Below are 12,746 nucleotides of genomic sequence, written 5' to 3'. Positions count from 1 at the left end.
TTATGTCAAATATGTTTGTTGGGACATAATGCAGTGGGATGCTTGAAACTGAAAGTGTAAATGACTATTCTCTATTTAACATGGTGCAAATTGCAGGTCAGTGAGAGACGACTCTTTGGGTCTATGCAAATTCTATGAATCTGCATAGACCCAAAGAGTTCTAAATGTTACATTATATGTATTCATTACATGCACTACTTTAATACACATTTAACCATAAAACAAATGGGCTTTAGTTTGAACTAATTTAATTATTGGGAATTAAATTCCATTATGTCCTTTGCCTGTTCCAAATGCAAATAAATCCAACAGAAAGGACATTTAGCACTTGTTTAAGAAGTACTTTATATGTCCACCTGCTGTCTGTGGAGTCTGCTGATGATGATGGGGATAGTCTTCTGATGCAGCTAGTGCTTCCAGGGCTTGTAGAGTGGACACTAATGCATCATCTAGCTCTTGAGCATGGTCTCTCACTGTCCTGGTCGCCACATTATCAATCATTGTCACTGGCACATCCTCTTGACTGGCGGCCGCAGGTGTTGCAGCTGCATTGGCAGCAGCTGCAGCTGCTTTTCGGTTCTTTTTCGAGTCATCCTCATCAGAGCTGTTATCTCGAAACCCTGGGGGTGGTGCTGCTATAGCAGGAGGGGGAGGTTGCAACTTCCCTCCTCCTTCATCAGTCTCCTCATCCTCTTCACTCCCAGGAGGAGGGAGGGCCATGAGATCAACAGCTCCTCCATCTCTGGAGGAACATGCATTTGTGCACTGTAGAGCAAGCTTCCCAGTCCCTCCCTTCTCAAGCAACGCTCCCCCAGCCTTAAGTTTTGCTTTGCAGGAGTCACAAAAGAATCTCCCTGTACGTTGTGAGTTCTCCAGTGTTTTAGCCCTACCTCTGAAACCGGAGCTGTCCTGGTTAGGGCACTCTTGTTCAGCAACAGACTCTGTGCTTTTGAGGGTGGGATCGGACTTGGTGCGCGAGCGGTTCTGTTCCTGGGAGATCAAGTTCTCATTAATGTCCAGCTGCTCCTCTGCTTGCATTTGAAGCTCATGCAACTGCTGCTGCTCTTTTAAATGTATATGGCAGAGGCCAAGGTGTTGCGATGGTGGTGGCGCTGACGTCTTCTGTGATGCGTCTCTGGTGGACCCTTCTCTCTCTTCTCGTCGACTGCTACCTGACGCAGATGCCCCAGACCGGGAATGAGGATAGGAGCTTCTGAAATCTGAAGGACAGAATCGTCAGAAGAGTGGAACAGACAGGATTCACATGGCAGATGGGAGGGAGTCCAGATGGCACAAGCAGAAGCGGTGAAGGAATCTCAGAGATGGAGGCTGAAGAAAAAAGTCTTTTGGGATGTCATGAGATGTTGTGGTCCTCCTTGTTGGCAGACCACAGTAGATGGACAGTATCCAATGTATGGTTGAATATTATGGATTTAATGCTCTCAGCTCACAGAGAAATGAATAATCCTGAATGTACTTTCAGTTAGGAACAGAAAATGACTCAGACATCCATGAGTTAATTCGATATGAGGATGGAAGGATCAAGGACAGCAGGAATAAATGAATGATTCCCATGATTAATGCACGTCCCAAAAGAACATGAAGAGCCTGATGCATTTTCAGGCAAAGTTCTAAAATAATATACTGATCATTTTCTTCACTATTGACAGGGATGTCATGCACAAATATGGAAAATATCAGGCTGCTTTCCATTACCAACTTTGAATTAAACTGCAACATTAAATGATGTTTATGTAGAGCACAATGCATTTACAATGGAATAAGAAAAGTATGAGCTCTTAATATTTGGCTTTTAATGTACATTTAAAAAAAGGGAGATGATTACTAACATACCTGCCTTAATCAAATGGGACTGACCCGGAGTCCTGTAGTAGATAGTCCTTTTGGGATCCACAAACAGCTTATAATAGCCAGAGATTATACAGGCAAAGTTTGATGCATCTGGCCACTCCATTAACAATACCAGGGGCTAAACAGCAAATGGACACATACAAAAAATGTACATTACAGATGTTAGAAAACTGGGAAAATTACATTCTCCTTTATTGTGATTACAGCTTGGTAGATCTGTAAATTACCTTAGCTTCCACAATAGCCACTTCGACTCGGGCTACTCCCTGATGCTCCCGGAACAGTTGTACCTTTGCTACACGGCTGAACTCAGCCAAGACAGTTGTGAGGTTATTTTTTAGGTCGATTACATGACTGATGCCATGTCTTGGACCTACCAGCAATGTAGTGGCTGTATGTTTTTCATCCTTTATAAGAGAAAGAGGAATGTAGTTCAGTCTAGAGACAGATTTATCTGTTACTGTTGTTTCAAATATGAGCAGTTCTTATATATTTAACACAATTATTACCAGTCCAACTGTGTGAAACAGCAATCCTCCAAAAGGTGGAAGGTCATTGAGCACACGCATGTATTGTAATTTTCCTTGAAGAGGAGGAACCTGCAAAGAGGACAAAATCCAGCAGGGGGCAGTACGTTTCCAGAGTGAGATGAAATTTGGTCCTGGTTCGGTAACTGAACTTTTTGGCAGTTACAAACCACATGTGTTTTTGATATCTGAGAAGACCTTGCAGCATTAAATGGTAGAAATTTGCGATGTTAATATTACTGTGGTCACATCCAGTGGTTTTAATTTCAACAGGCTTTATGGACAGCCACCTAAACATGCTTAACATCTGTCTAGAATCTGTGTATTGTTTTTTTTCCAAGAAGATACACGAAGAAAGATTTTGAAAGGGCGAGAAGTGTAGTTTTGCAGCATTTTGAATCACATGTTCACCTTGTGGTCAAAACATGCCGTTTTATCTAGTATGGGTCAGGTGAGTAATAGTGTTTACATATATCATTGCATTTAACATGACTATTATATTAGTCCAATATATGGTTCATGAAATAGTTTCATCATTTATTCAGATCAGTATAACTGAAAAGGAGACTCTAGTACCTTTCATTGTCAGTTATTTGAGCAGTGACAGTAAAATATTAGATAATAATATTAGACTAAATAAACTAGAAATAGGTGAGCACTAAAACATCACCAGGAACCCATTATCCTCATGGACAGAAAAACCCCAAGTAACACATGCACACACACACACACACACACCTGAAACTAAACCACAACAGGAACTACATGAAAAAACAAAAGTAAGTAACTAAAAAAATGTAATAAAGCATCCCTTTTCTTGTGACACATGGTATCAAGATCCTTTTACGTATTTTGCACCCCTACTTTTTAGACCAGGGAACTGTGATGCTAATATACAGGGTGAGTCAAAAGTAGCAGGACGCCATTTTATTTTTTTGATACCTTCCCATTGGAAAAACTGGCCTTGATCTAATATGGCAGCTATCAAGCTGGTGGCCGTGTTCCAGATATAGCCTAAAAGATAGGCCCACTCATCATTACTTGCTGAGGTATTCAGATAAAAGTGTGTCCTGCGACTTTTGACTCACCCTGTATAAGTATATATATAAATGTAAATAACATGCTGCAGATAAGATTATATCACTAAATTAACTGTATTCAAAATTATTAGCTGATATTTTGTCTTACATCCTGAATGATTAACATCTGTTCTGAATAACTTTTGTCAATTTGCCAGGGGAGTTCTGTTTAACAACCAATGTTAAATACTCTAGCTTTAACAGGACTAATATTACATTGCATAATTTAATATTAAGCTTGTACCTTGTTGCCAGCAGGTGGAGGGTGTTGATATGTCTTAAGCAGCTGGGACAGGGTCTTGCAGACATTCTTCTCCTTGACAGTTGGCAACAAAGTGAGAGGAAGAAAAGGTTCCAGACCCCATTCCTTCCTGGCAAGGGAAGACATATCTGTTGTCACGGCCTGGATGGACAAGCTGGATAATGTTATTAGGAATATTACGTTTCTATGGTATTCATGAATGTATGTTGCACAGATCCGAATACAGTAAAACTTATCATAAAAGCTTTAACTTGTTTAGACTGAGCCAAGGTCTGAGGAATGAGATTAAAGTATTTAATGCTTGATGAGATTGCATGACTATAGGAGGGGAGAAAACGCTTCAATTAAGAGGGCTGTAACCCCTTGTTGACCAGACAGAAGACTGAGTGCTGAGACTGAGAAAGAATTTAATCAGATGTGGGTTGTGAAGACTGTGCCACAGAAAACAGAAGGTAGGGGTTTAGATTTATAGAATGTTAGATGGGAAGGAGCTTGAGAGATCATTGCTGAAAACAGAAACCCGAAGGTTTTGTTTCCTAATGGGTATTGGCGTAGTGGTTGACACTGGAGATTTCTAGTTACCTATAGGATACCATTAGAGCAAATGTATATAGAATCAGTTGATGGTCACCCTTTAAACTATTGGGCGCTTTGTTACGTGGTGATATCAACCCATCTGCCTTTCGTTGATTTGATGTTTACATTAAAAGCAAATCAATGTTTTGGCTATGATCTTTAAGTCATAAATTGGTAAAGTGGGATTCTTGATGCCTGACATTTCCATGAATATTTAAACACTTACTCCACATGCTTCAGGGAGATCTTCTGGTTGGGTCTTGCTATTGACACTGTGATATAGATGTGGAGGGCTGCCAGCCTGAGCGTGACATCAGCTTTCCAGTCTATTCCGAAGCGCTCTTTGATCACATCGTTGCGGCTCTGTTCGATAAGATACATAGACAGTTTGGAGATTATATACACAAGAACAGATTACAAGTTAAAGGGAAACCAATGCAAAGTGTTAGGTTTCTGGACAGGGATTAAGATTAGTCGTATATCATTCATGTTGGACCTGGACTTTATTTATTTAAATTTGTCACTTTAAAGGAGATGGAAAAATATATTAATTTATGTGTAAGTTCATGCAAAAGCATTATATTTGTAGTTATTTTGGAGTATTTTTATTGGTACATTTGTGATTACATTTTGACATAATGCGAAACCAATGTATACAGTACTGTGTAGAATTCTTAGGCACAGAAGTTAATTATATATATTTAAACTAATGCCTTCTCAGTGAGTGTGGTGCTTGTATAAAGTTATATATAATCACAGTAAATACCAAATAATAATAATATAAAACAAATAAGAAATATAAGATATTTTTCTAAAGAGTAGTAGGTGTGAGTGAGTTTGAAGAACAATGTTTTGTTCAGATTCTCCTTGATTTGCATAAATTTGTTAAATCAACAGCACACATTATTTAAAATCATTATTTATTAACTGGTAACCTCAAATAATTAAAAAGAATAAAAAGTTAAACCAACACATTCACACACACATCACACTCACTGGAGTAATGTTATTTGGTTTTATTCTAATGTTGGATGTTACTTGTTGTTTGTTTGCTTTTTTAGCAAATAAATACTGCATAGATAAATAGACATGGACAAACAACACACATGGAGAGACAAGGTTTTTCTCCAGCAGCGATGTTGTTCTCCATTTAATGGACTCTCCTTTCAAAATCCTATGTTTTCCAGAATTACTTTTAATCCCCGGTTTTGAGGCACTTGAACAGCTTTGTTGCATCTTGGCACAGACTCTGGCATAATCTGCAGACTTGGGATAAATCTGTAGAACTCTATTCCAGAGATGGAACGCAGTTCTTCCAAAAACTTATACCTTCAATATGTATTCGAATAAGAGTGCAGTCTAACTCTAAGGTAGACTGAAGCCCATCGCATACGATTTACATAATTTTCTCATCAAAACATCAAGTGACTCCTTATGCCCTGTGGATGGGGGTGTTGTCATTCTCAAATAGATCATTTCCATTCAGGATTAAAATGTTTCATCATAGAATAAGTGTACTCAGATAGAATAACACTATACTGATTTGCAGTGGACCCAAACCAGACCATCCGTAAGTACCCCTAACAACATAATAGAGCCACCAGAGCCCCCTAAATGATAGGGTCAAGCATTTAGGCCTGTTTTGTTCTCATGGTGTACAACACACATGCAGTTACTCACTTGTGGATAATATAGTGTATGTTGGTATATCTAACCATTTCACTTTTTTTTTTTGGTAGATCAGTGTCTGTGCGTTGATATGAAACATGAACATGATAATGAAAGTGCACTTTGACCCCATCATTGATGTCTTTTGCATAAATCTAAATGAAATAGTAGCCAGTTGAATAGCCTTTCCTGAGAAAATGGAGGTCAGCTGATCCAGCACACAATATTCACACACCAAGAATTTGTAGACACTTTCTTGGCTAAAGTTTCTTCTAAAACCAAGGGTACACACTGGACCTTTAGATCAATACTAGGTGTGTCTGGCATTGGTAATTGTGACCGTAGGCTCATGTGCAGCTGCTCCAGAGTGCCCCATGCTTTACGTCAGTGCTTTTCTGTTGAGATTATGCAAAACTACTATCATTCATTAACATGAGTTTGATATCCAGATAGTAGACTGTATATACTATATATTTAGGTTTCTGTTTGCACTTTTCATTAAAATGCATCCCCAGCCTGACCAATGAGATCTGGTTTTACTGTCATGTGTAAAAAGCACACCAATGTGTACATCACTTCCGTTTTACTCCCTCAAACTGGCTGTAAACACTACCGTATTTATATTATACACATTATATAATAATACACATATATTATACACGCTCAACCCTCGGGAACAAGATAAAACTGGCAATGAATTGTCTGCATCTGCAAAGGAAAAGGCACTGTCTTGCTGCTGCTATAATTCTGTATTCATTTCTTTCTGTAGAGTTAATCTGTGAAAAAGTCCAGCCACTTGATGTCAAGAAAAACAACACACCTGCATTAAACCTCCTTTCACCTTTCCACTTGTGTAACTCTGTCTATGGACGAGCACTGTCTCTGGCCACCTCTGAATATGATCTGATCATAATCCCAGCAAAAGTTGTAGGTTTTAAAGTTTTTCCTTTAATTTGCCAACCGTTTCACCATTTACCTCTACACTGGCAGTTTTTCTGAACAAGCCCACAGCAGTTTAAAAATATCTACCTGTATATAGAGGTACTCAAACGCAGCAGGGTCCCTCCTCAACAAGTCAGCCGGGTCTTTGGGGAAGAAACATATCCGGAATAGACACTTCATCCCCTGGAAGTAGGTTCTGTGCACCACCTGAAGGGATAGAACAAATGGATCTTCTGAAACAAGAAATACTTTATAACACAGTTTTGAAATTTTTCAGTATGTCTGTATTTTTATTTTTATTTTTTTGGGTCGTCATCCATGCCTGAACTGCTGTGGAGAGGCATCTGCACATATATATATATATATATATATATATATATATATATATATATATATATATATATATATATATATATATATATATATGTGTGTGTGTCATTTATTTATTTATTTATTTGTTTCAACAATTTTCCCCATAGGGCTTTAGCTACAGAAGAAATCTCTAAACATTGGGCAAAGTTTATGCCCAAAAACCAGTCCAATGTTTCCATGGGGTATCAGAATTGTGACTCACTACTGACAACATACTACAGTCTACCACTGCTCAGTTATCTTCCAGTTATTAAATAGCTGAACATGAATATTTTATTTATTCATATTACTTCTTTGGTGAGAATATGAAAAATTTATAATGAGATGCGTTGAGCCACTCACATGAGACAGGGGCTGGTTCTCCTGCAGGAGGTGAAGTCTCTGGTTCTGGTCAAGTCCCCCGGACTCCAGAACCAGGGCAAAATGCTCAATGTAGCGTAAAGAGAGGCGATCTTGTAGCGAGGATATCACATCCTATTGAGCAAGAGAAATACATTATTACTGTATTCTTGGAAAGAAACTGTCATTTTCTCCAGCGGTTGTCCTTAAGGCTGTGAACCAGTCACTAATGCTATGAACCTGACACATAGTTGTCTGGATGTATCTGAGATTCTGTACTAAAATTATTTTACACATGGCTGCCCCCATTTAAGGAACCCACTGCATGGAGCTTACCAGTGGCGGATGCTGGTCTTTCAAGGAGGGGAAGCTTAATTTCGGCCTACATCATAAAATGTGTCGGTTTATTTATACGTAAATTCTACCCTCCATTCCTTTTCAAGAAAATGATCTGTGACCCTGTCGTACCAACAAGGCGTCTTTTCCAGGGACTTGATTAGTGTCCTCTCAATGGCCAGCAGAGCTAAGCTGCTTAAACGGCCTTGGCCCATGTGAAGTGTGTCGGCCTGTGAGTGCTTTGTGACGGTGGAGGGGCTCAGCAGCACCCGCTGGACAGAAACTGCGATAGAAGTCAGAAAGAGTGATAGAAGTCAGTCTCCAAACACAAGCAGCTACAAAAAACCCACCAGAAATAGAAGCTCGATTTGTCGCTAATCGTTTTTAACAAAGAAAATGCCGCTAAGAGGTTTAAGAAAGTCTGGTTCAACTCAGAACAGAATGCAAATGTAATGCGTCCACAGATCGTTACACCAAAGGATCGCTGATTCGCTCATTTCGCTGTCAATCAAAAGGGATTCAGCCTCAGACAGATCATCCAATCATCATGCAGAAGCTGAGCGTCCTGGCCAGCCGAGGCCAGCCCACTGCCCCATTGACCCCCAGAGACGCTGAGCGTCCGATGGGCGGGACAAAGCCCAGCATTTATCCAATGACTCGTCTTGTTTCGCTGCTTCGCTATTGAACTCTGTGGACGCTCAGCGTCCTCACTGTTTAAAGCACTGTGAAGTGAGGGAATGATTGAGAGGAAAGCCGCGTCTTTACCAGTGATAAGAAGCTGATTCTGAACAAAGGTTGAGCGTGTTGTAGTGCATATTTATTCAATAACATGTACACACAACAGTATACATTTGATCACTTATTTTTTTGACATTTTAGGGGAAGCTGAGCTTCCCTTGCAGTCTTAGAGCAATCGCCTCTGGAGCTTACACTTGTTCATTCAGGAGTTACAAAGTCATTTGATTCTTCATTACTTGTGAGTTGGACTCTAGAAAAAATTGTAAAAATGCAAAATAATTACTTTCATAAGTAGTTTGCAACTTATCGGTTACAGAAACAGCCGTTTTGCACCTTTAAGAGGCACTATGTCTAAAATAAATAAATACAACCATTCTTGCATCTGATCATGTATCTTGAAGGTATACACACACACACACACACACACACACACACACACACACACGCCAATCTCCAATCATTAATTCATATATATCATATGTACACACATATATACACACACACGTGATGGAGCAGATAAAATGGAAAATAAATGTAGAAGTGAGAGATTATTTTAAGGTTAGGTAGATGTAGCAAGCTAAACAATGGTTATATTTAATCATTTTAGACATAGTGCCTCTTAAAGATGCAAAAAGGCTATTTCTATAATCGATAAGTTGCAAACTACTTATGAAAGTAATTATTATATACAGTAATCCCTCGCTAATTCGCGGTTCATCTTTCGCGGATTCGCTACTTCGTGGGTTTTTTCAAGGGGGCTTATGGCCGCTATATCACGGATGTTGAGGGAAAATATAGGAAAACCGTGAAAGATGAATAGCTAATAATAGTATTTTTTTATTATTTACATGTATTAGACTAGGCCTGTAGGTGACAAAATATATCATTTACAAGTACTTCTTACGTACAGTACGTGTATTGTTCATGTCCACATCCGAGTGAAATTTACTGACGCTAAATCACAGTTTAGGAATTACACTATTAAAGAAACTGGTAGGATACCACATGTAGTTCCAGCTGAAAAACATTATATAACAAATATATATATATATATATATATATATATATATATATATACTATAACAAATGACTGTTTAATGCAAAGGGTGGGTTGTTAACAGCACAGGGAGGGTTTCAAAAGTCCAAATACTCGTTAAATACATAAAAAACGTCTTTCCTCTACTTCGCGGAAATTAGTTTTTCGTGGGTGGTCTTGGAACGCATCCCCCGCGAAAAACGAGGGATCACTGTGTATATATATATATATATATATATATATATATATATATATATATATATATATATATGCTCCTTATAGTTCTAGAATTACAGAGTGCAGTCCATCTGGTGATCTACATACCTTGTTATCCCCTCTCACTAGGTTCTTTAAAGCATCAGGACCACGACAGAGCAGATGGTGAAGCATTCTTAGCACTGACACACTACTAGTCAGCTACTGCCTCTGAATTTGCATCTCCTGCTGTGTCTGATCCATTCATGCCAACACAACACACTCTAAAACATCAGCACCATGTCAGTGTCACTGCAGTGCTGAAAAATAATCTACCAGTCAAATAATACCTACTCTATGGTGATCCTTTGAGGTCTGAACCATTGCAGAACAAGGGGGAAAAGGGCTAAAAAGTGTGCAGAGCAACATCTGGATTACAGCCTGTAATTGGAGACCTTCAATGTGCACCATTATGATCAGTGGAGCTGATGAAATGGACATTGAGCACAGAATCAAGAAGGTAAAGCACATAAGATTGCCCTTGAAGTTTTAATAATAATAATAATCAATAATAAAAGATAATACTAAATTGACATATTGTACCATTTAAAAAGGTTTTGTTAAAGTCTCATCGCAATGAATACCTACCAAATAAAGGGCTTGACCATGCATGTTTTTTTAAGATATTCTGTATTTAACTTGGTGCGGAAAAACGAGGGTGACAGAGGTGTGTTTGCTTAGTAAACACCGTTGACATTTGCTCCAGTGATGCAGCAGTGAAATCAATTGAATTAATGATTGGAGTTTGGCCTGAGCCTGCTGCTTTAGAGGCACATGCACAGGGCTTCACACTGCCTTGTGGCTATGCCTTAGGAAAAGGTCTGGGAATAGTAATGAGAGACGCTCATTAATAGAGGTATGCAGACCTTGTATATTCTGTATCCTATTCAGGCTTACATGCAGTTACTTGGTGGAGCCGTGCTGATATAAACTGATCCACTACATGTGCGGATTGATGATGATGATAGTCCTAGCGGCGAGACATGGATTATTCTCAAGGGCTACAGAGACTCATTCACTATTTACCATTCTACTGACTCTTCTACTCAAACAGTGCTGATCTATTTTGTTAATATTGACTGAAAACTAAATCAATGGAAATGCCATTGGGTTCACACAGTTGGGGGAGGACGAACTCCAGGTCCGAGCATTTCTTTCCAAATCATTCTCACAGTTGCTCATGCAACATGGAAGCACTAGGCCAATGCTAATATGGTTATTGTGATCATAATGGTATTAAGTTGGATATCATCACCTAAAGGTTTTTTTTTGGCTTTTACTAGGACTTGTGATCATCTTTTATTCAGTGCTAGACATTCATTCTTTGTGAAAACAAAGAGCCTTTGGGAGCAGATGTGATTGGATTTCGGATCTGCCATCGCACATACTGTAATTGACTTTAGCTGCTGGATATGTTTCTTGATTTGCATTTCATTTTCATTTGCATTTGGCTGGGTATAATTAGCCAGACAGATGTGATCCTTCTCATTCTTTCTCTTGCTCGTGGAGGAAGAAAAGATTTTTTGAAAAATCGAATAATGCGGTCTAATGACTTCATGCTACGAGATGTCAGGGTCCCCCTGGTGTCGTGGCTTTAAAAGACACTAATGGCCTTTCTCATCTATTACAGCTATGTATCATTGAGGAGATTTGATTTCATTTAAATATTGGTAATTAATTGTGTTAGAGTCAGGCTCATGATGGACTTAATAGGCTTGGGCTTTTAGCTCAGAGAAGCAGGATTTTATGAAGTGCAAACCCAGTGCTATTCATCAGCTGTTATCTGTGGAAACTGTACTGACTCCAAGGGGAATAATAGTAGCTGGATTTTTTATTAGGCTCAATTAATCTTTGTCTTTTTTGCTCTCCAGTATGTTGATCATGCTACGACATTTATCAAGTACAACTCCCAGTTTATGATATTAAACATTATATTAAACATATTGCACATTTCATATACACAGGCAGTTCAAAGTGCCTTAAACTTACAACAGTTGATAAAACAAAATGAAGAATTGTAATACAATCAGGCATAAAACATTTAATGATATAACAACACATTGCTAACACAATGCACTGGTGCAAAAGGAGCCAGAGAAGTGAGATAAAGTTAAATAAATGTATCAATTTTAAAAATCTCAGTTGAAAGCAAGTAATAATTTTGGTATGTTGACTGGTTGTGTGAAATAGTCCACAGGTATGCTGATATGCTCCGTGTATGATGCTCTGTGATGGACTGTTTCTCCATCCATGGTGTATTTCCTGCCATGTACTCTTGCCTATTTGCTTAAATATCTGATATGTGGTAAATGTATCATCCAGGTGGATGCTGTACAATGCTGGTGGTTTAATGCTCTCAATAATATGAGAGATGGTGCTAAGTCATTATTGTAAGATTCTAAGTCATACCCATGAGACGGTAAGGTGTTACTAAACTTAAGGTGCTCTTTCTTTAGTCATTTTAAATCATTAATATGAGATGTCAAGTCATTAATATGTGAAACATTATGACGAGGTGTTGTCTTCACTTCACCCTTGACCTCAGTCTCATTTTGTCACCCAACAGGTTTTTATAAACAAAGTTTTGTGGGCAGCCCGTCTTGTCTCTAGGCGAGGCCAAAACAAAGGTGGGCCCAATTTTCACAATGTGGGATCAACGTTGCCATGTGGCTGTCCCAGTAATGAACACAAGGGGCTGAGATTAGCACAACACAGCAAATGTGTGGCTTTTTTCTGCTCAAGAC

The 12,746-nt window shown here is 38.8% G+C and overlaps 1 protein-coding gene across 1 annotated transcript in view; it reads right to left on the bottom strand.

Annotated features, from left to right (window-relative positions):
* The window catches only part of frmpd3 (FERM and PDZ domain containing 3), a 180,498-nt gene that overhangs the window by 4,844 nt on the left and 162,908 nt on the right, over window positions 1-12,746 (bottom strand). The window contains exons 9-16 of the mRNA XM_066649571.1: window positions 7,641-7,772; window positions 7,014-7,133; window positions 4,543-4,679; window positions 3,723-3,849; window positions 2,382-2,471; window positions 2,100-2,279; window positions 1,855-1,990; window positions 357-1,220 (exon numbers count right to left, since the gene is read on the bottom strand). Coding sequence (XP_066505668.1) covers window positions 357-1,220; window positions 1,855-1,990; window positions 2,100-2,279; window positions 2,382-2,471; window positions 3,723-3,849; window positions 4,543-4,679; window positions 7,014-7,133; window positions 7,641-7,772 — 1,786 coding nt within the window. The remainder of the gene's footprint in view (window positions 1-356; window positions 1,221-1,854; window positions 1,991-2,099; window positions 2,280-2,381; window positions 2,472-3,722; window positions 3,850-4,542; window positions 4,680-7,013; window positions 7,134-7,640; window positions 7,773-12,746) is intronic.

Source organism: Hoplias malabaricus, chromosome 17 (genome assembly GCF_029633855.1).
Source record: "Hoplias malabaricus isolate fHopMal1 chromosome 17, fHopMal1.hap1, whole genome shotgun sequence".
Lineage (NCBI taxonomy): Eukaryota > Metazoa > Chordata > Actinopteri > Characiformes > Erythrinidae > Hoplias > Hoplias malabaricus.
This window is presented reverse-complemented; position numbering and strand designations above follow the sequence as displayed.